This window comes from Epinephelus moara, chromosome 7 (genome assembly GCF_006386435.1).
Source record: "Epinephelus moara isolate mb chromosome 7, YSFRI_EMoa_1.0, whole genome shotgun sequence".
NCBI lineage: Eukaryota > Metazoa > Chordata > Actinopteri > Perciformes > Serranidae > Epinephelus > Epinephelus moara.
In genome coordinates this window covers 37,119,068-37,141,507 of record NC_065512.1, presented here as the reverse complement: position 1 = coordinate 37,141,507, position 22,440 = coordinate 37,119,068, and the positions used below count along the sequence as shown (strand labels likewise).

The following is a 22,440-nucleotide window of genomic DNA, read 5'->3' as shown; positions in this document are numbered from 1 at the left end:
GTGCTTTGAGCACCACAAGCTGAGGGGCATCTAGTTCCATACTGGAGAAAAGCCCGACATTTCTACAGCCAATATCTCAAACACTCGGCAACTCACACCAATACAATCTAGACTGATAAATAACACAAAGGGTAAGAGGATAAATATCTATTTGTTTTATTTTGGGTTGAACTGTCCCTTTAAATATACTGCAATGCAGCACCTTTTGTTGCTTTGTAGATGTTTGTGCAAAATCACAAGCACAAATGCCAGCAGATCATCAGTAGCTCAAGGGAAGTTAAAATTACATTTATAACAGGCCTCAGCTCATGCTCTCTAAACTTAACTTGACTTTTAAATATTACTTTATGATTCTGGGGTGGAGTATCCGAGATAAACATGCTTTATATCAGCTTTTACATAAAGCAATATAAAATTTGATTAGGCCATATTTGTTCGAAGTTTGACTCTCTGTCTTACCAGTCAGTTTCATATACCTGAACAAAATCAGTGGAACAACAGAAAATAGTGCAAAATACTTTATTTTGAGTGAACTACACTTGTCATAGAGCCATGACAGTCAAAATCATCCTCCAAACTGCAACACAGAGTCTCTGTTTAAACATACAGTAGCCTATGTGCACACACCTCACTTTTACCAAATTTCAAATTAAAACTCGTCAAGAATATGGATTGTATAGCATATTCAACAGACTACATGACAGCACTTCATGTTTGGAACAAGTAGGGGCATTGCATTACATTAAAACAACAGTTTTGTTCATTTGTGTTTTCTATTTGACAGCATGATGATGAATGGCATTATTCTGCTTTATGATTATAAGTCATTTACTTGCATTAACAGGTGTTTAAGCCAAAGATGTACACACACATATGCAGGAGTAATAAAGCAGTGTTAACCTGTAATTACAAGGTATATCAAGTATGAATCAGTAACTTCACAACAATACAAATAAAACAGGAAAATTAAAGAAAACTAAACAGGACCACAAACTCAACAGTAAACTGAAAGTTTAACAGCCTTTTACTGTACTGTAAATCTTGGTTACATATTGTAATCTAGGAGGACTTATATACAAGGTGTACTATGCCACTGATTCTCAGAGGAAACACTGAACCTCCTGAGTACCGGCTGATCATTTCAACACAACGTGGTAGCCATCTGTGTTTTCGTCTGGGTAACAGAAAACAATCAAGTGAAAGATCAGTCAAAAATACCAATTACCAAGCTAAACAGGATGGATAGTGAATTTTTAATAGTGACTTGTGAAATTAAAGGTTAACTATAAAAATAAATACCTCTTATAGTGCTGAGGATGAAACTTGTTTCCTCCCCAAAGTTCTGCACCATCTGAAATGAGCAGATTGACTGATGTAAACACAGATCATTTGCATTTCCAAAACGCTGCATATCAAAATAAGAAATCTCCAACTGGCGGTTATTATAATGTATAATTACCAAATCCTCGCTAATAAGCATGCTTTTACAGGTGTCAGAATTGGTATTTGCTAGTCTAGAAATTGCAGTGGTAAATAGTCAGCTCTAAAGAGAAGCTTTCTCACTGTAGATTGCACTTGATTTTGTTCCTGTATTTCTAGTTCAGTGATTCTCCATGCTATTGTTTCGGTGAGCTTTGACTGCTTTTGTTTTCTCCTATAGGTTTCTGATCCTGGTATAGACTGTTGAGAGTGAAGACAACATGGACAAAGTTCAAGAAAGGCTCAGTAGTCTGGGCCCAGTTGTTCAGAAGTAACCTGATCACATTTTGGCTGTCAGTTGGATCAGATGTTAAAAATGGATTGTTGAAAAGAAGAAAAGGATTCTGAAATGAGATTCGATTACATAATTCAGTGTTGGTTTTGATCTGGATCAAAGCTTCAGTATGTGTTCAAATGTTTTTACATTCGCGATATGTTTAATGAAAAAAAATCAGGATTATCCTGATCCCAGAAGACAGTTGGATTCAGGCTGGATTTCAGGAGCAAAATGTAAAAAAAACTTGGACTCAAATTTGTTAAATATATATACATTTATTTATATTTTGCTTCTGATTTGTTTAATATTTACTTTGATTGAATAGATTAGGTTGATATTAGGCTACCTATTAAGCCTTTCAGTACAGTAAAGTAGAATAAAAAGATGCTGTCCCTATAAAATAATCTCCCAAATAGCTGTCAATATCAAACCAAAAGTATTTAAAGTTACAATCTTGAAGATCTCCATTTCTGTGTCTTTGACGGAACCTATGGCAATAAGTGGTAATTGCAGTGTGTTTGTTGGCAGACTGCCCACATTGTGATGTGTGGTCCCATTTAGAGCAGTGGTTATTCAGATTTGGTAATCCTAAAAAGTCTGTAGCTGGATCAGGGAGACCTAATCCAATGTTGCTTTGAAAAACCAGTACAAAAGTAAGATGGATTAGCTGATCCTGGAAACAGCAAAACATGAGACTTCCAAATCAGGATTATTCTGATCCAGATTTTTGCACCAGATGCTGCTTTTCAGTACAATGGCCAAGCACCAGTCTCAAATCAGTAATTAGCCCAAGTGAGACGGAAGCTACCTGGATGTAATGCCACTTATATAAGTATGTGTATCTACATTACAGTGTGAGTAAAGCGTGTAAACACAGTTACTTCTGTATGAATAAAGAGTTTAAACACAGTTACCATGGGGAATATAACTAATGGGGTTCTATGTGAAATTCAGAGTGTACCAGTTTTCTGGACATGGTTCTTAATTTTGTGGTGGCTAGAAGCTAATGTTACTAACTCCATAAACAGCGCTAAATAACAGCAACAGTGCTGACAGAGCCAGAGGTGTTAACCAGAGGGAACCAAAGGGGGAAACCAACGTATAAGAGCAGTGCAGAGAGGTGGTGATGAGCTAGCATGTGAGGCAAGACCAGTTTACCACAACAAACCACAGAGAAGCTTGGATTACACCACACACAGAGGGAACGTGACTTAATTCTCTGCTCAAGATGCCATTACTTCACTTTATCTTTACATAGCAAATAGTGGTTTGCAGCTATATTAATGCTCTGAATGTCACATACAGAACCTTTTACGGACAATTTAACCACATCAGGTATAACACATATGTCAAGTGAATGGGTGAAATACAACTTGAACTATAAATTAAAGCCTACACCATAAGTAACAGCACAGTCATCAGCCCCTTGTGTCAACTATAAATCCAGGTTAGCAGCACTCACCACGCCTGAGCTCTTAAATAGTTCTCAATGGTAAATGGTTCAAAGGCATGAAGAGTTAATGGTTGATAGAGAAGATGTAAGGATACCTCATCAGAGACTAAGATGTGGATCCCTGTGGGTTTTTGTCTGTAGATGTGTGTAATTTGCTGTGGACTGATGCTGTAGAGCAGAGCGATCTTCTCAGAGAGGTCCAACAGTGTCAGCTCCTCCAGGTACAGAGCATGGTAAACTGACGGGAAGACAAAGAAGACAGGACGGAACGCATGAACAAGCTTCATGTACAATTCCATGACTACATTATTCATTTTCAAAAGGTTTTCCACCTAAATTTTATTGATATTCAAAAAAATATTTTAAGATATAATAATAAGACATTTCCTGTTTCTTTTATAAAAATAATGAGCCAAATCTGCTGAAACTGTCACTACATCCATACAGTAGAACATGAGACAGATAATCTGTGAAAAAATATCATGTTCCTCGTCGCCCTCATGGTGCCTCTATTGACATTTGCTGGAATCTACAGTGACTGAAGAGAAACAACCAATCAGAGCTGAGGAGTTTCTGTCAAACTGTCACAGTAGGCAGGGCTGATCAAATATAAATCAAGATTCTGTTACTGCACTGCCTGTTTCTCACCTAGATGTTTTCAGAAACATATTTTAGTGTACTGTTTAGCTATAAATTGAGAAAGTTTGTGACCTTGCCCCACACTGAAAACAGTATAGCTAAAACTAGGTGTTGGATAATAAACTGGACGACTTCCACCCCGCATCTGTTTCTAACAGGATATCAGAAACTGTAACATCCTTTAATTCACCAAAACTTGGCTAAATCCTGGACAGCACCATTCAACCTGGTGACTCTTTTTCTATATGTCCACCTGACAGAGCAGAGGACTCTGGCCAGAGACTTAGAGGAGGCACTTGTTTTACAGTGAATAAGGACTGGTGTGTCTGTCGGAATGTGAGGTGCTGTCCCATTTCTGCTGTGGATCACTGCTATACACTGGTGAGAGGCAGCTGCAGAGTGGCACTGGCATTGTTCGGGAGGAGCGACCGTGCAGCCCTCTTGTTGGGTCGGGATGTGTGGGCAGTTTAATCACTCCACAACCAGAAATCATGGACTTTTATGGACAACTGGACAATTACAAAGCAGCAGCCAACAATGCATGAAGATCAAAAAGGACTAAACTACAGTGCACAATTTAAGGAGCTCATGGGATCACATGTCACTGAAGTTGTACCTTGTATTGTTCTATATGACAGAGAATTGATTGATTGATTGGTTGATTGGTTGATTGATTGATTGATTGATTGATTGATTGATTGATTGATTGATTGATTGATTGATTATTCTGGTTGTTTCTGTTTCCTTGTGGTAGATTCTTGCAAATGCCGTTAGAAGCATTACAAGGAGGAAATAAGACAAAGTTATTTTCATAAAAGTTACCAACTACAGCTTTAAAGACCATTCAATTATATTCAACATAAGAATATAAGAATCATATTACAAAATGTACTTACTGTCTCCACCCCCTGGCTTGATGAGAGGTTGATGTCTGGCCTGCTGCTGACACACATAGATGGTAAGACGCGGCTGTACACACCTGGAAAAATGTGAGCAGAAACTGTATCACTACTACTACATAGAACATGACATAGTGGAAAAATGACCCTCTTGACTACCTAAAATCGGAATTGTGGGACTTAAATAAAGTGTTGGGAAGGTTTTGTCAAAGTTGTCATACACAAATCTGTAATTTTTTTATTTTTTTTTTCTTGTCTGTAACCTTAGTTTTTTTGTGGGGAAGAAAGGGTAATTTCACCTCTGATAACATTAAATGACATAAAAACATATGAGAAGTGTACACAGAAAATGTTCCTTGAGTAGACATTACTTTTTTTGTAAATCGTTTTAAGAGCGTATTAACTGTAGATTTAAAAATATATTACCGAAAAAAAAGCAATCCCCCTAACACTGCTTACAGACCTGACAACCTTGACCATAGAGTGTTTCAGGGATGACGTTTTTTGTAGGCAAATGCGGAGGTTAGCGTCACCCTGGTCTCCTCGTCAAAAATCCCATGAGATTTTTCCTTTGGATTTTGGGTTATTGCAGAAAATAAGCTCTGTGTCAAACCAACATTTATGATAATTACGCATTTTGTTTAGCAAGATAATCACATTTTAATGTGATTTTAATCACACATTAAACATTAGGCTATAAACAAGCCACACTATGGTCACGCAACACATGTAACATCAATACCTGATGCCTGAAGTATTTGTGATATTGTTTGTGGTACCAAATTATTACAGAATTAACCCAATACACAAACAGATGGCTTCGATCTGACAACAGTAGTGGTCATGAAAAATAAACATGTATATTTGCACAATACTTCACGGTAGTCAGCTAACAATTCACAAGTTTGAAATGTGTTAATGGTCGTGCCCCTCCGCTTTAGAGGCAACATTGTGACCAGAGAGAGAGATGTTGAACTTTTCAAATGATCATTAGTAAGTTTGTGCTCATAAATCACTCCTTAAACCTGTCAAACACTGCTGGAAAAATGACAGTTTTTAAGTGTGCAGAAATTATTTGTAGTTGTAGAAAAAAAATTGACTGAATAAAATTTCATCCAACCTATCACCTTGATTCTAATTGCTGATACATGAATTAGCCTAACTGAATTAGTTTAAAGATTAAAAAACACATAGAAAACATAATGACTAGAAGTTGACTGAAATCTCATTTGAATTTTTGTTGACTTAAACTGTGTAGCTTTAAGATCACTGAATCGTGACTAAAACTAATAAGCATTTTCTTCTTAAGAATAAGACTACGACTAAATCTAGAATAGCTTTCAGAATTATTGCTGGTGCTCAGAGCATATTTTAATGTCTCACCTTCCTTTCATTGTGTTAAAAAGTCGAATACCATCTGCTGGACCGCAGATCTGGATCAGATCCTCCCTGCTCATCCTCAACAGATCAGCACCTGCAACAACAACAGCAGATATGTTCTGCTTCCTTCCTGCTCAAAAATGTTCAGTGAATTCCTCCATTTTTTAACTACAATTGAGTCAGTCAGCTGTGTGTCTGCTCTCTCCTGCTTTATAACTGTTCCATGAATCAAAATGTGCTGTGATATTTTTCTGTTACCTGAGAAGCTGCAGAAGAGCCTTGAGAAAGGTGAGAACCTGTGTCGGTGCAGCCACTGCTGAGTGTCCTGTGGCGTGGACGATGGCAGAAGGTGCTACATGTCAAAAAGAAGAAGAGCCCTTGAAATGAGTATAGCAGCACAGCATCCACTGTCTCCAAATAATGGCCTAAAGGAAATAAAAGAGCAACATTAACACACAACACTGCTCTCTGTTACTTACATCAGAGCAGCCGGGTATGAGCAGCTCCCCTTGCTGGTTTGGAGAACAGTTGCTATAGAAACGTCCACATGAGGAAGAAAGAACAACCTGGGGTGATCAGTTGAGTGTTTTGTTTGTACTGCTCTGAAACACATCTGCCCATTTACTAATAAATAAACTAATAATAAACTGTCTATTTTTACTTATTATAGAGCACAGTTTGTTGAAGTTCAGGAGTTTGTAGAAGTTGATCCTGGTGAGCACCCATAGAGGGAGCTATTACTACTGTTTATATTGCACCACTGCTACAGTGTTTATCGCCAGGCCTTGAAAGAGAATTTCGTTTTCACTGCACTTTAATCTCTGAATTTGCAAACAAAGGTACTGAAACCCAGTCAAAGTAAATAATACATTTTTACAATGTAGTCTTAAGGTATCACACCAAAAATCAACACAACATTGTCCACCTTGACAATGATGTCAAATTTTCCTACATAGCTCTACTAAACACAATAAGTTAGGTCAATGCAAATAGAAAAAAAAGTGACATCTGACTCACCCATCTGTGAAACTACAGGAAGTTGGTGGGCTGTGGTAAACTGGTGATGGAATGCTGCTACTGCTGCTGCTGCTGTGGTTGGTGAGATTCAGGGCATCAGGCCAAGGGGAACACTTGAGAGAGAGAGAAAGAAAGAGAAGATGAAAGATGTTCTCTGATTATTATACCTGGCATGATAAATATATCTCAGCAAAAAAAGACCACAGAAGTAAAACATTTCTAAAAATAAATGGTAAAAAGTGGCACTCACTGTCTTTTTACAAAAAAGGGCTGTCTATGCAGTAAAGACAGAAATACTTTTGAAATAGGTCCTAAATGACCACAGAAAACAGAGGAAAAGAGCTGTGGCATTAACTTCTACTCAAGAGGTAGAAAACATACAACTACCAGAATGCACTGCACCACACCACACCAATGCTGCGTTTCGTTTACCTCAGAATCAGAGCTGGGAATGATGTCAAACAAAGTCAAGTTCATTCCAGTACCACTACCAAGATGTTAGCAATCCCAGTTCAAGGCAGGTTAGCGATTGTTAGCATTACCAGTTGATAACAATGTATAATGATATATTTTGTGCATACAAAAACCGTAGCAACTTGTCCACACATAAAGTTGGACAGTACTGTGTGTATGACTGTTCTAGTGAGACACAAACAAGACAGAAATGCTAATAAACAGTATAATACTACAGCTTTCAATACTGTTGATGCGCGGAGCAGCCACATTGGATTTTGAGGTCCGGGTTGGTTGCTCCAACTTTCTGAGTTGAAAATATGACTTCTGGAGGTGTTCCAGTTGAAATTTCTGAGTAGGAACTTGAAAATTCCGATTTTCCCGGGTACACCCTGGACAGGTCACCAGACTATGGCAGGGTTGACACATAGAGACAGACAACCATTCACACTCACATTCACACCTATGGACAATTTAGAATCACCAATTAAACCAATCCCCAGTCTGTATGCCTTTGCACTGTGGGAGGAAGCCGGAGTACCCGGAGAGAACCCACGCTGACACGGGGAGAACATGCAAACTCCACACAGAAGGGCTCCCACACCCGGGAATGAACCGGGAACCGACAGTGCTAACCACCACACCACCGTGCCGCCCTATCTTTATTTCATTCTTATTTATATTAATTTATTTTTACTTAGATTTTTTTGTGTCACAATTGCCATCTGTCTATGTAATTTTATTTTTATCTTTGTTTACTGAAATATTTTTATTTGTATTAATTAATTGTATTAGTTATTTTTAGTCATAAATATTGTTAATTTGTTTGTTAATTTGTCATCATTATTATTATTATTATTATTTTTTAAACATTTATTACATCATTTTTATTATTCCTATTACATCTCTCTATCCTTCCATGTATAGAGGTTTTCCCTTTTGTATATTTCCTTTTCTGGAAATGGGCACTGAAACTTAGACCCTGATTCATATATGCTCTGAAAATTTAAATAAACAAAACTTTAAAAATTAATAATAGTAATTATAATACAATAATAGTTGGGCCTATAATGTAACACAAAAATAAATAAATATTTGAAGTTATTTTTTTTAGATAATACATCTGCACTCTTACTAAAGTCAATTTTTAAGGACTTTCATTTAAATGAAATGTTTACATTGTGATATTACTACTTTTACTTCAATAAAGGATCGAAATACTTCTTCCAGCAGTAGTTTACAGTAATGTTTCAGCTCCAACCAGGTTTGTTATTCATCCAGATGAATGATAAAGATTAACAAAGAGACAAGATTAACACCTAAGCACAAACTGCTGAGTCACTTGACAGTCAAACACTGAAGTGATGCACCCAATCATTGACAGAGCTCAGCCCCCAGAGCAAGCATACTTTTAAACAGAGCAACTCAAAAAGAGTAGAGCAACATATTAACATACAGTGATGTGCTGGTTTAAAATGTAATGTGGAAGTGAAATTAGAGGAGGTAAATAAATTCACTGGCAGGTGAAACACATAAAGAATAAACTGGTTGTTTGGCTCCAGTGTTGATGAGATGAGATAAATATCCAGATAGAATAAGAATTTACCACTGTGGGATCAATGAAGTTACACCATTACAATACTACTGACAGAACGTAAACAAAGGGTCCAGAGAAAGACAGAGAAAGGTATGCCTCACCTCTTTTAGCAGGGTATTCTCATGGGACACTTGATACTTCTCTCTGTCTTGCAGGGCCTTTTTATCAATCTTTTCCCTGTCTGTCTTCAGTTTGCGATCAGCTCCTTTAGGCTTAAAAAAACAACAACATTTAAAGTTAAATACAGAAACATGCCATAGCCTCCTGAGACCCCAGCTTTTGTTTGGCATGCTTTTTTTAATTTCTCCAAGCTGTTTGGGATGAGGAGGACCTGATAAGTATGAAAACTAAGTATTGTCTTTGAACAGTAAGTAGTTTTTTGGGGGGAAAAAAGGATCTCCTTATATAGGGACAATGGGTTTATTTTTAGTAGTCACAAGTATGTAATAAAATATAAAACCGATTATTTCAGTGCCAGAACATTGTTGTGCAACAACAAAATTGCTAACAATTAAACATTTGTTTAATGTTTTGTAACTCTATGGGTTAGGGGTAACTGCTCAAGTATAAAACTGTTGAAAACCTTTAATGTCGATGCCTGAACAGGCTGTGCAAAAACAAAATTGCAAAAAAAATGTAAGATATCTAAAAGCCTTGAGATTTGTTTGTTTTGTAACTCTGTATGATTTTTTTCTCTTGCTCTATATTCCCAGCTAGCAATGTCCTTTTTGTCCGTAGGAACACACTCTGTCACACTTAGGGCCTGTGTCCACATAGCGCCCTTTCTGGCAGAAAGGCGCTGGAAGGGCGCTGCGGAGCGCTGGGATGAAGCGTCTGTGCGCCCCCCAAAAGAAAACGCTCACGAGGGTTTTCGTTTCTATGACAACAATATCTTGACAATTCCTGTAGCCGCGCAGTTTTGCAGCATCGCCTCTTTGTTTTTTATCTATAGTTTGACATTTCTTTCACGATGAGCACCAACCGGAAGATGCTTGCGCTCATATTGTGTGCGCTTTTACGCACGCGGGTGTAGGTGATCACGGATCTTTGATGTGGGAAAGATGTAGCCAGATGTATTACCTGTTTTAGGTACGTGGTTGTCCGTCTGTCCGTAGCACGAGTCATGTGCGCCACTTCACCACCGACCAGTGCGTAAAAGCGCAAACAGTCCCTCAGCCGGCAGGGAGAGAGCAGCCATCGCGAGCTGCTCTCTCCCTGCCTGCAAGGCTGTCCCTCCTTGAGGCAATGAATGAGGAAATAATCGCCCCGGCGATATAACGAAATAATAAGTCGTTATCATGAGATAACAATGCACACACACAAAAAAAATACATGGCCGTTCTCATCTTCCGTATGATACATATACTGTGTTAATCTTTTAATGCTACAGCTGGTGAAGTCATCATCATGTTTTATTAGTAGGATTTGTGTTAATGTACTTAGTAACTTTGTCACCACTGTATGGGTTAGAATTGATTACATGTGTGTTGCTGTAAAATCTCTCAATTTATATAGGCCTATTGCTGGAAAAATAATTAATTTAACTAAGCTATTATATATATATATATATAGATAGATAGATAGATAGATAGATAGATAGATAGATAGATAGATAGATAGATAGATAAAATCTGTTAGGGTAATGTCTGTGTGACATGTCATACAACTCCGGATAGACGGACACGGCCGGCACCAGCTTCTCCTCCATTTTTTGCGACAATACAATAATGCAGTCCCAATGTCCTGAAACAAGTACTTCCTAATCAGCAGTTACCAGTTAGTAGTTACTATGGCTAAATTAGTCAAGTTTGTATGCCATATTAATCTATAAATGTTATTAAAGCAGCTGTGCGGAACTTTTTACCATTTATAAAAGTGTCCCTAGTTCGTATCACCCCCCCTTGAAGATCCGCATACTTATTTGAACCCAACAGCCTTTCTCTATATGGCTATTTAGCGTAGCCTCGGTCAGGTCAGACACAGCGGAAGTCAACAAACCAGAATACGGCACCTGAGGCGGAAGTAAGTCTGCACGCCCGCAGCAGCCCGCAGCCATTAAACCACAGAAGAAGCACGCCCGCAGCAGCCCGCAGCCATTAAACCACAGAAGAAGAAGGAGTCGTGTTTACAGGTAGGATTTAAGAAAGAAACTAAATGACATGTAGTAGGGAGTAGTCTCTTGTACAGTAGGTGGTGGTATGCACCTGGAAGTTGTTTGCGATCCACCAATAAATTGAGAGAAGAAGAAGAGCCGTGTTTACAGAGAGTGTTCTTCCAGTAACCAGTACACAACGGGCATTGCTGAACACATAACAGTTTTACCAGATGTATCTATAAGGACTTGGTTGTACTTTCGATGTCATGGCGGATAAAGAAGGAGCACCATCTAAAAGAAAAAGAACAGAAGAAGGCTAAACGGGACAGTGATAGGGCTCGAGCCCAAACGCGTGTAAACCTCGGTCGGGCATTCACCAAGTGGAGAGAGCTGAGAGATTTGAAAGGTTTTAAAACTGATCCCGAGTTGGCCCTTTTCCTAATCGACAGGTATGTAATTTTTGTTTTTATTTAGAGAATATACCGCAACTTGTTAGACGTTGTTTCACTTCAATATATGACGACATGGAAGTTATAAGCAAGCTAAATGTAACGTTAGCTGATGTGAACCGCTTTTGTCTAGTAACGTTACAACAAACGCCACAAAATTATCTGTGACTGTGACCATGAACACAAATATACAGCAGGCAGTTGTCCTCAGTTTATAAGAAATTCAGAGCTACACCAGAACATTTATGATTTTCCTCTCGCTCTTCAAAACAAATGCAAGCGGTAATTGCCGGTTGCAGTCGAGATTTTACGACACCAGGCTGTGGGTGTCATACCGCTTCGACCAAAGGGGGCACTATAATCAACGAAAACGTAAAGTTCCGCACAGCTGCTTTAAGCATAAATGAAAACGTTTCAACCATAAAATATGATCAGGTTTTGCACCTTGTCTACTATTGTGTCGGGATCAGCTGAAGACTGACTTAGCAAAGATGGCCACCATCTTGTTTTTATGTGGATTAGTGTATTGTGCTTTTGCTACCATTAGATGGCACAAAAATTTTCCACAAATGAGGACAACAGGTCTAAATTAAGCAGATGAAGTTTAAGGTGTTGCAATCCCAAAATGTAATGTCCCTATATGAGGACGCAGGGTCACAGGAGAACAGATAAATGAAGTTATATTGATGGACCAATGATTATTAGAGTAGAGCATAACTTGGTACAGCACAAATATGTTGAGAATGAGCAGGCCACTTTCATACCTTGAAGACTTTGACCTGGCAGCTGGAAGAATGGACATGCTCCATGTACTCCCCGTGTCCATTGGTGGTGAAAGTGTCTATCTGAATACGAAAGGGAACTCCTTTCTCCCCACCGTGCTTTCTGGGGGTAAACTCAGTGCTGATGCAGTTGACCTGACAAATGAGGGTTTGACAGTTGTTAGTTTGTCATGTGTGTTAATAACTCCCCAAGACATTTGGCCAGAGTCTATGTGTACCTGGATGAAAACAGAAGCATTCTTGACAGGATCCCAAAGAAACTCAATAGTGTTGAGATGCAAATGGTGGGAACGGGGCTCCAGTATCCCCACTGACAGCGGGATATCTGCAAATAAGGAGTCAGTTTACAACTGCAAGCTTCTAAACACATATTTTCACAATCAGCTTTTTGCTCCAAGTGATGACATCCCAATAGAACACACCATTTTCTGTTATTTTACCTTGGAGATTTCTATCTCTGCTGTTTTATCTGTGCTCTTCTTACTGGTGTAAAGCTGGCAGGTCTTGGGTAGAAAAGGGTGATGTCACACACTTCAATGCATCAACCAGAATTTAGCAATATTTGAGTCCAAATGTCTGTTTGAATCAAATCAACAGGTTCTCATTAGCCATGTTAGCAGCATGGCTCTGTGGTCTGTCAGTCAGTCCACCACTTTGGTCCTGACTGAAATATCAAAACAATTGTTGCCATAACATTGAGTTCAAAAACAGTACAAAAGACACGCACATCCCAATGTCCAGTAGAGTGGGACCAAATAAACCTCTGTCAAAGTAGAAAAAAAAATAAGTCCTCACACCAAGCAGCTCCTGTTTAGAAGGATTTTGATCCTTCTAAACAGGAGGATCTGTTAGTGTACGGACTTATTTTTTTCCTTTGCCAAAAAATTAGTTTAGACATTCATGCTACCCAGAGAGGGGACCATCAGCTTACTGATGGTCATCAAGCTGCTAGCATGGCTGTAGCATCTTTGTCTTGTTAAGTGACTACCTCATGAATGATAGGATTTTTGTTTAAAGCTCTGGCTTTAATTGACTCATCCATTCATTCAGTCATATACTTATTGAGGTCTTTTGGAGTGCAGGGGGCGCTCCTGAAGACCTTCTTTGACACTGTGGTGGCATCAGCCATCTTTTACGGAGTGGTCTGCTGGGGCAGCAGCGTCTTGGCTGCAGATAGGAAGAGACTGGACAAGCTGATCAAGAAGGCCAGCTCTGTCCTGGGATGCTCTCTGGACTCTGTGCAGGTGGTGGGAGAAAGGAGGATGACAGCCAAGCTGTCATCTCTGAGGACTAATGACTCCCATCCTCTGCAGGAGGAGATAAAAGCTCTGGAGAGCTCCTTCAGCAATAGACTGATTCACCCAAAGTGTGTGAAGGAACGCTATCGCAGGTCCTTCCTGCCTGCTGCTGTCAGGCTACATAACCAGCACTGCTCACAGTAAACTGCACCATGGACACTTTATAGACACTATGGACACTTTATAAACACCACTATAAGCATTGTTGTCCCCCATGTTGTTGTTTATTTGCACATACAATATTCACTTTGCACTAAATATGTTCACTTTAATATATATCCACTGCTCATTATGATTATTATTATTATTATTATTATTACTATTTATTGCCGTTTCTTGTATTTTTTGTACTTTTTTTGCATGCCTAGTTTTTTAAAGTTTTTACATATTGAAATCTTTAATCTGACTCTTTCCCCTTGACTGCTGTAACACTGGAATTTCTCAGTTGTGGGTTCAATAAAGGTGTATCTTATCTTACCTTATCTTATCTTATTAATCTATTCATAGATTTATTGTTGTGGAGAAATACTTGGGACATTGACTGAAAACATACAGTATATGGAGCAGGCCCCAGGTAAGTGCAACTTTGAAGCCAATTGCACACGGAGGCCAAACTGCTCCATTATATGAAGGCCAATAAATGGCCTTAACTGTAGTTCAGAACAGCATTCATCTTGTAGTTTGGTCAGTGAGTCTGCACTACACTGGCAGAGTACACAGATAAACTCCTTGCCCATGGGCCTTTTGATGCCAGCGTTTCTTATTTTTGATATACATCATCAAAACTGGGTCATTAGTAATCTTTGTCCAATCAGTGAGCTTTGCTGTATCAGGTTGGTACAGTCAACTCACCTATATCCAGTATTCGGTCTCCAGGTCTGTTCCACCTCCATCCCTCCATCTGCTGGTGCTCCATATACTGCAGCCGACGGTCATGAAACACCACTCGCACAATGCTCTGTGAACAGGCAGGATCAGGCATTTAGGCCAGAGTACATCTAACAGCTTGAGCAGGGCAGCTTGCACACAGCCCAACAGCTAGACTGCTGGGCAAAGTGCAAAAAGGCTCCCCTCATTTATTCATTAACACATACTGAGGCAGTTTCAATAGGCAAGGATAAAGATGTGAACATTTCAATTCAATTTCTACCCATCATACACTAGACATCAAACTTAAAAAGAGCAACACGTATATTTGGGAGGAAACTGACCCACAGCCAATGAGCTACATGTGATACCTGTGACATGTAGCACCAGCAGTGACTTTCCACCCAAACATCAGGGCTCCCACACTCACTTGGACAACAAATTTAAGGGTCCTATGAAATGGACACATAAGCTAACTGGAAAAGTTGCTAGTTCCTGGAAAACAGTGCCTCTTCAATGGACGCATGACTGAACGTAACTGAAAACACCATTTGTGAAAATCATAACAACTTTTTCAACAACCTTTTTCCACCTTAATCAAACCAAACATTCTTTAACTCCACATTAAGCCCATTGACTGACCTGTTTAAACAGGAAATATTGATACCATTTTACGGTACTTTTTTTGTTTGTTTGTTCGTTTGTTTGTTTGTTTTTTGGCGTCTTATTTGGTGATGTAAGTAGACAAAATTTGGGGGTGGGACATGGTCAGAATCAGATGTCACTGACACCCTATGATTTGTCAGGGAGAAGAATTGTTCCTCCAACTTCACAAACTTCAGATACTTTTCAAGTCATGTGGGAACCCTGAACAAAGACAATCCACATCTTCATTCTGTCAGCTGCATGTATTGCAGAGCAAGTAGCTGTTGTTACAAGCTTATTGACCCACTTTGTGTTGGCTATGAATTTATCTTATCACAAAAAATACATAAATAAAAAAAAATAATAATAATATAGTCCTTGCTCATAGATTAGGATTTCATATTAAGGGGCACTCGTCACTGTATATCAACAACTCACCTCGTGTCACCTTGAATTTGGGAAGAAAACTTTGCTTGCCTCTATGGTGAACAAAGAATCCTAAAACAGCGTACATTCTTGATAAATTGAAGTCAAAAAGCGACTGTGATTAACGGAAGTAAAACTACATTAAAACATGTTTCTGGGGCATTGGTAGCATAGAGGATAGTGCCGGCGCCCCATGTATAGAGGTGATGCCTCGCTGCAGCGGCTGCGAGTTTGACTCTGGCTTGCAACCCTTTGCTGCATGTCTTCCCCCCACTCTTTCTCTCTCCCCAATTTCACACACTATCCTGTCCATTAAAGGCAAAACACCCAAAAAAAAAAAATCTTTAAAAAAACATGTTTCCAAACTCTCACACAACTCGTGGAGTATAATCCAAATCTCATTTATTCAGTCGTATGCTCAGTACCTCCCACAACTATATTATTTGTAACACTATAGTGTTATACATAGTTAACATTTTTGATGTAATAAATGAGTATTGGATTACGCTGCACGAGTTGTGTAAAACAGTTTGTAAACACATGTTTTGACACAGTTTTGCTGTTGCTAGATGTGACCCCCCCATGACTTCCATTAATTAAGAATTTTCTAAGTTTTTGGATTCTTCGTTCAACATGGAGGTATGTGAGAAAAACAAACATTTCTTCACAAATCCAAAGTAACACATAATTGATTTACAATTGTAAATATGGGAGGTAAAGTATTCTTTTAAATTAAAAAGACCCTCCTATGCAACACATTCTCCCGCCGATCTCGTCACATATCGACATTTGTCACATTTTCACATTGAGATTTGATGTGCAAGGTACCCTGGGTGCATTGGTTGTTGACCCTCTGGGACACTGTGCCAACTTCAGCCTGTTGCATGCATTGTCTGTTTTCACAATACACTTTAGTTTTTACAGGAAATGTACAGTTTGCATACAGTCTCTTTAAAAATAAACACAGTACGTCTGTACAACACCGCGAATCAACATATTTTCCAACAATCGCACATGGTTACATTAAGCAAACAACACGTGGTAGGGTTAAGGCAACAAAATCATGTTTTTGGGTTTAAGAAAAGAAAAATGGGTTTGACTTTATATTCAAACGGAAAGCAAACACTGGCCTCCTGTGTGAAGGTCGGTAGCTGTTGGATCCATTCACCACCCTTCCACCCACCCTAGTGGGAGTTTTCACCCCTTTGACTTTCGTTGTTGTCTCGCCACGTTTACCCCTGATGCTGTCAGGTGCCATTAAACAATGAGGGCTGTGTATCATGTCAATGTGTAAGGGCGTTTTTTACTGTCTGTGTCTGACGCCAGAAGTCATTGACCAAGCACCGGGTTTCGTCAACTTTGGAGTGAGACCGGGTTGCCTTATGATGTAATGAAAGTAACCCTGATGATGTCATCAGGAGAGCCACAGTTTTCAACAGAAAGCCTGCATAACAAACTGAGGCTGTGGGTTGGAGGGGCATTAAGGAGGCAGTGGAGGTCAGGACACTATCCAGTTGCAGTATGGGAAATGTAGCATCCCTTATTTGTGACCCATTCTGTTGTAAGTCTCCTGAAAACATGAAAATGCACTACTTAAACACTGGAGTACCACTTTAACAGCAAGCTTTATAAATCCTGCCAGGACATGAAATAAATTTTACGTAACAGATTAAAATTGACAACCTGTAAAAACATGTAACATTGGGATATTTATGGAGGGAGGCTCAGGCATGACTGAGCACCAGAAGTCAAAAAGCCCTGGACCTAGCATGTCATTTGTTTGCATAGACGCCACCTGTCCCATTCTTGTGTCTCTAGGATGCTACTGTTAAAATTACAGTCCCGAGCAATGGCGGCCTGACGACGGAGACATGTCAAGTGGATGCACTCACACAGAAATGAAAAAAAATGACCTCCTCTTACTTTTAAGTGAGTGTGTAGACAAACGTCTTTGCAATAAATGGAGTCACTTTCAACTCACATCTGAAATTTAGTCAGTTGTGTGTGTTACAGAAACCTGTGTATTAAAATGAAAGCGGCATGACAAAAAATTTTGGGCTGCTAATGGATTTTATTCAGAAAGCCATGGCATCAAGAAAATACCACTTTTTTCCATTAAAGAAACATTTCCAGAAATAATATACAAAGAAAAATGCCCATGGCTTTATGAAAAAAATCCCCGAAATGCAGGAAAAAGCAGATTGGTATGTCCAGAGGAATCATACAGAGTGTGTGTATGGTAAAAATGTGAAGTTGAGATGAGTTGTGTGTTTATAAGGGTTTTTTTGTGAAATCTAGGAAAGAGGAAAGGTAAGTTTGGGTGATAGTACCAAGCTCTCCAAGGTTGACACCCCACCCCTGAAGTGGAAGGGAGGGTTGAGGGACCTGTGACAAACCAGGAAATGGATACATCAAAACAGATAGGAGAAGAAAGGGGAAGAAGAGGTCATGTGAAAGTCAAAAAACAGACACAATACCTTACACCTACCTTAACACATTTGCTGCTTATATCTGTATACTCCACTAGTTTTCTGTTAAGCATACGGATTTCGTAGGACTGACCTACATTTTAAAACATTAAAAAAAAACACCTGATTAAAATTGAAAAATGGGAAATCAGTCAATCAGAAAAGAGGGGCAGTGGAGATAGAAATTGAATCAAATTAGAAACCTTTTAAGGCAAATATAAAGGCCAGCCACTAGAAAACTTTTACATATCTCCATCCTGATCAAATGTGATACATTAAGTTTGATATTACAAGAACATAGTCAGAGATGGACACTATAAGACTGACTATCAATGCTTTTTCAGCGTAGTAATGAAACTAAGCTATGGACTGTGATGGCAATTAACTTATAATCAATACATGCCATCTATACATGGCAATGTAATTGTTGCATGTTACAGCAAGCTCACTTTAATTGTGTTTTTACTCCAACCAAATGATTGTACAGCAGATAAGCAGGGCAAACTTGTAGATAAATAAAGGTAAATACAACACAAATGAATAAATGTCACTTTTCAAGAGACAGAAACAATAAGAAGGTTCCAGTGGCAGAGAAGGATATGAAGTAGAAGGACAAGTACAACTTAGAAAAAAGAAAGACAAGAAGAAAAGAAGAGGGTGAATTAGATCAGAAGATAGAAGTCAGACAAATTAAGCCACATGTAGGAGCTCATGTTGCACACATAAATTGAAAACGTATGTTATGATTTAATGCCTTTCAAATCTTAACTACCATGATTTCAGTAGGTAAGTCATTCAAAATACTGAAAGACCTTTTGTATACAGTATGTAGTTATGTTTACAGTATATATGTATGTATTAACAACTGTCAATTAAAAACATAAATTCTATGGAGGCAAAACAAAGCCATAATAATTGGAATTTTATGAGCAGCTGAATCACCTTTTTATGAAATGTAACAACTACTGAACACTTAAACTGTAGTTAAAATTGATATGTCATTGAATTTATAGCATTGTGACATTTTACTGAAATCCATATGTCTGCATTTATGTGATTTGAATTCACTGCTTTGAAGTTCCATAATTTCAAAATTTCAAATAAAAAAAAAATAATTTCAAGATTTCAAGGATTCACAAAGTCAATCACTAAGGTTGCCGTAAATTTGATTAGTAATTTTAAAACACCACTGCTTCTGAGGGTAATCAGCTGAGCCTTGATGAAATTGATCAGACCTCCGTCCTATCAGTGTACAACACAGTCACATTATCAAGAAAGAAGAGTTCAGGTGGGTGACTGGAAACCTCGGCACTGGGTTTCTGAAATTGTATCATTTGCAACAACCTTCAAAGAGGTGAATTCAGACCACATGAATCCAGATAGACGGTTTTCAAAGTAAAATATTTATATAATCAAATATTTAAATTTCAATATGCTTCAGTATTGAAGGGATACTCTGTTAATTTTCAACCAGGTTTGTGTCACCGCTGTGTGGGGAGTGTGTGCAGATGAATGGTGTTTGGCCTCCATATGTGCCGGCAGTGCTGGGAATTCTCAACATGTGCCATGAGCAAACATTCGCTGCATTTCAAATCATCAATGACGTGTTTCTGGTGGATTTCGGCTGGTGGACAAGCAGGGAGCTCCCTGAGCTGGTAGCACAGGGTGCACCTTAATACCATTCATCTGCACCCATACCGCAGTGACCCAGATGTGGTCAAAAATCGGCAAAGTATCCCTTTAAGTATTCAGCAGTGGTTAATTTAGATCTGCTACAATTGATTGATTGACTGAATGATCGACCAGTTGATGTATTTCTAAACAGGAGTCTGCAGTCTTCAGAATTTTTCAGGCCAAGGACCCCTAAGCTGAACGAGAGATAGAGCAGGGACCCCCTACAACATATTCTGTGTAAAGTTGCACTTGAGGTAATTCTTGGAATATTTGGGGGTTTTCTCTTGTTGCGCTCACCTGTAGCTGGTAAGTCAGCAGCAACTTGGCTAGGTGCGTTAGCCTCATGCTCTGTACTTTCACTAACGGTTTCTGAGGTGGACAGTGTGTCAGGGTCCCTTGTTCAAGAAGTTACAAAACAATCCATTGTGGCTCACTAAAAATTACAGTACAGTTGTAATGATATAATAGCCCATTGGCAAATATGTTTCAATAGTATGTAACTGCTGGCTTACTAGTTAACCTCACCATTATGGATATGTGCCGCACAGTGGTGTTAGCTAGCTCACATGATTGCATGAGGATTCATGGGTAACAGTTAGTCTATCATTAATGTTGTGTACTGTAAATGTATGTGATTAGGCTGATTTATGTAATATGCTAATATGTTGAATTCATGTTAATATGTATTTTCAGACATATTCTAATTAAAAATAAATTCAAAACTTGAATTATAATTATAATTATAATAATTATATATCAAACAATAATTGCAGTAACTCTGAGAACCAGCCTGGGGGTCTTGGCACCCCTGTTGAAGACCCAGGGCTTAGTCAGATAATACAGGCAAATTGAATACATCATCATGGTCTATGAGAAATTGTGAATGGTGTTTCAATTTTTTTAATACATCATTAATAAAAAGATTAATTGAGAAAATAACTGTCAGATTAATTGATAATGAAAATCATCATTAATTGGACATCCAGTGAAATTCCACAATTAGGTACATAAATAGAATTATTATGGCCTTTCTTTGCGTCCATGGAAGAAGACAATTTAGACTTAAAGTTCTGATGTCATCAAAACATCAAATTCAGATCTGTAAGAGCATTAGTTAAGGAATTCTCTGCAGGTAACTTAAATTGGGTCCATTCATTATTCTACCGTGGAATAATGATGATTAAACAGCCCCAGATTTGTTATCTTGATGCCTCTGCACATAAGTTTATCCCACCTGGTTTTTGCCTTTGTATGTTAGTTGCAGGGTCCAAACTAATAATTCAAGTAAACATGGCTTCATTTACCAGGATTCAGCCTGTCCCTGAGCTATAAAGGATTTAAAATCCTGCATCAGCATTAATCTCACCCCTGCCCTGCTGCTGCTGCTGCTGAGGTTACATGTGACAAAATGAGCTCCAGTCCATTTAGTCAACGTGGACATTCAACTAGCAGGACAGATAGCTACCTTGGTTGAGATAAGTGAGACTCTCCTCCTGCTGTTTCACAGCCGGCGAGGTGGCTGCACACAGAATGTACTGGAATGGGGTCCTCTTGGCATCATTTTCTGCCATAAGCCTTGCTTCTTCGTTTTTTAAGAAAGGTGCCAAAGCCTCTCTGAAAGACAGCAAAAGGAAAGAAGAGGGGCTGAGTGTGGGAACGTCCTTTCTGTCTTTTATCTAATTATTCAATCAGGGGAACAAAGGTGCAAAAGATTGTTGTTACAAAATACAGTGTTACTCATGTAGATCTAAGTCCTTTTAAATGTACCAATTTTAAAAAAGAGAGGAGAAAAAAAAGTAGTCTATATGATCTATATTTGTAGTCTAATTGTGGGTTTTTTAATACAATGTTCCTTTAAATAAACCCACTGCAATGCATTTTAAAATTTGAATTTCACATGGCAATATAATGTTAATAATAAATAAATATAAATATAATGTGCTCCTAAATGCAGAATCACTGCAAAAGTGTACATTTTAAAAACAAATTGTATGCCATATGAACACCTCTACTTCTCTTAACACCTCTACTTTGCACTGACACTTCCATTTAACCTGTTGTAGAAATAACTTTCCCCCGTTGCAAGCACCTGAATTCCACAGCTTTCTAAAGCTTCTTAACATGGCTTGTGCTTTACCTAATATAACTAGCAGAGTGCTGGTGGTAGGACTCAGGCTGGGAGTGGCAGAAAAGCATATTTTCCAGTGCGGTGTCTTCTTGTATCCCAGGACCACGGGGAGGACGTGTAGAGAGACGGTGCTAGCTGTGCGCCTGCTGGCTTCCTCAGGTTTCAGCTCAGAGAGGTTTGGAGCCAAACCTCATCGCCTGACTCTTATATTGTCCCAGTGATGTCATCAGGACTCCCACTTTTTTTTTTTACCATACCTTGGATGACCTTTTAGAGGCGGAGCGTGCAGGCACACCTCCCACTACCAATGTTTAGTTGGGTTGATACATTAATAGCAGCTTCACCTGACCAGCTGTTGACACTACCAATGTGGCCCTAAAGCTAGACTTCAAACTCACTTAAGCTAATGATGTT

General features: G+C 38.8%; 1 protein-coding gene across 1 annotated transcript; it reads right to left on the bottom strand.

The window, feature by feature from the left end:
- Positions 1–503: 503 nt before the first annotated feature.
- tfcp2l1 (transcription factor CP2-like 1) lies at positions 504–22,212 on the bottom strand. Its single transcript, XM_050048332.1, has 15 exons — positions 22,036–22,212; positions 21,364–21,512; positions 18,245–18,318; positions 14,671–14,776; positions 12,739–12,845; positions 12,503–12,655; positions 9,296–9,406; positions 7,145–7,257; positions 6,607–6,658; positions 6,386–6,479; positions 6,131–6,221; positions 4,745–4,827; positions 3,305–3,447; positions 1,300–1,351; positions 504–1,174 (listed from the first exon to the last, which is right to left on the bottom strand). Exons 1-15 carry the CDS (start codon positions 22,092–22,094, stop codon positions 1,137–1,139), a joined length of 1,425 nt encoding a protein of 474 aa, XP_049904289.1. The 5' UTR covers positions 22,095–22,212; the 3' UTR covers positions 504–1,136.
- Between the last annotated feature and the right edge of the window lie 228 nt (positions 22,213–22,440).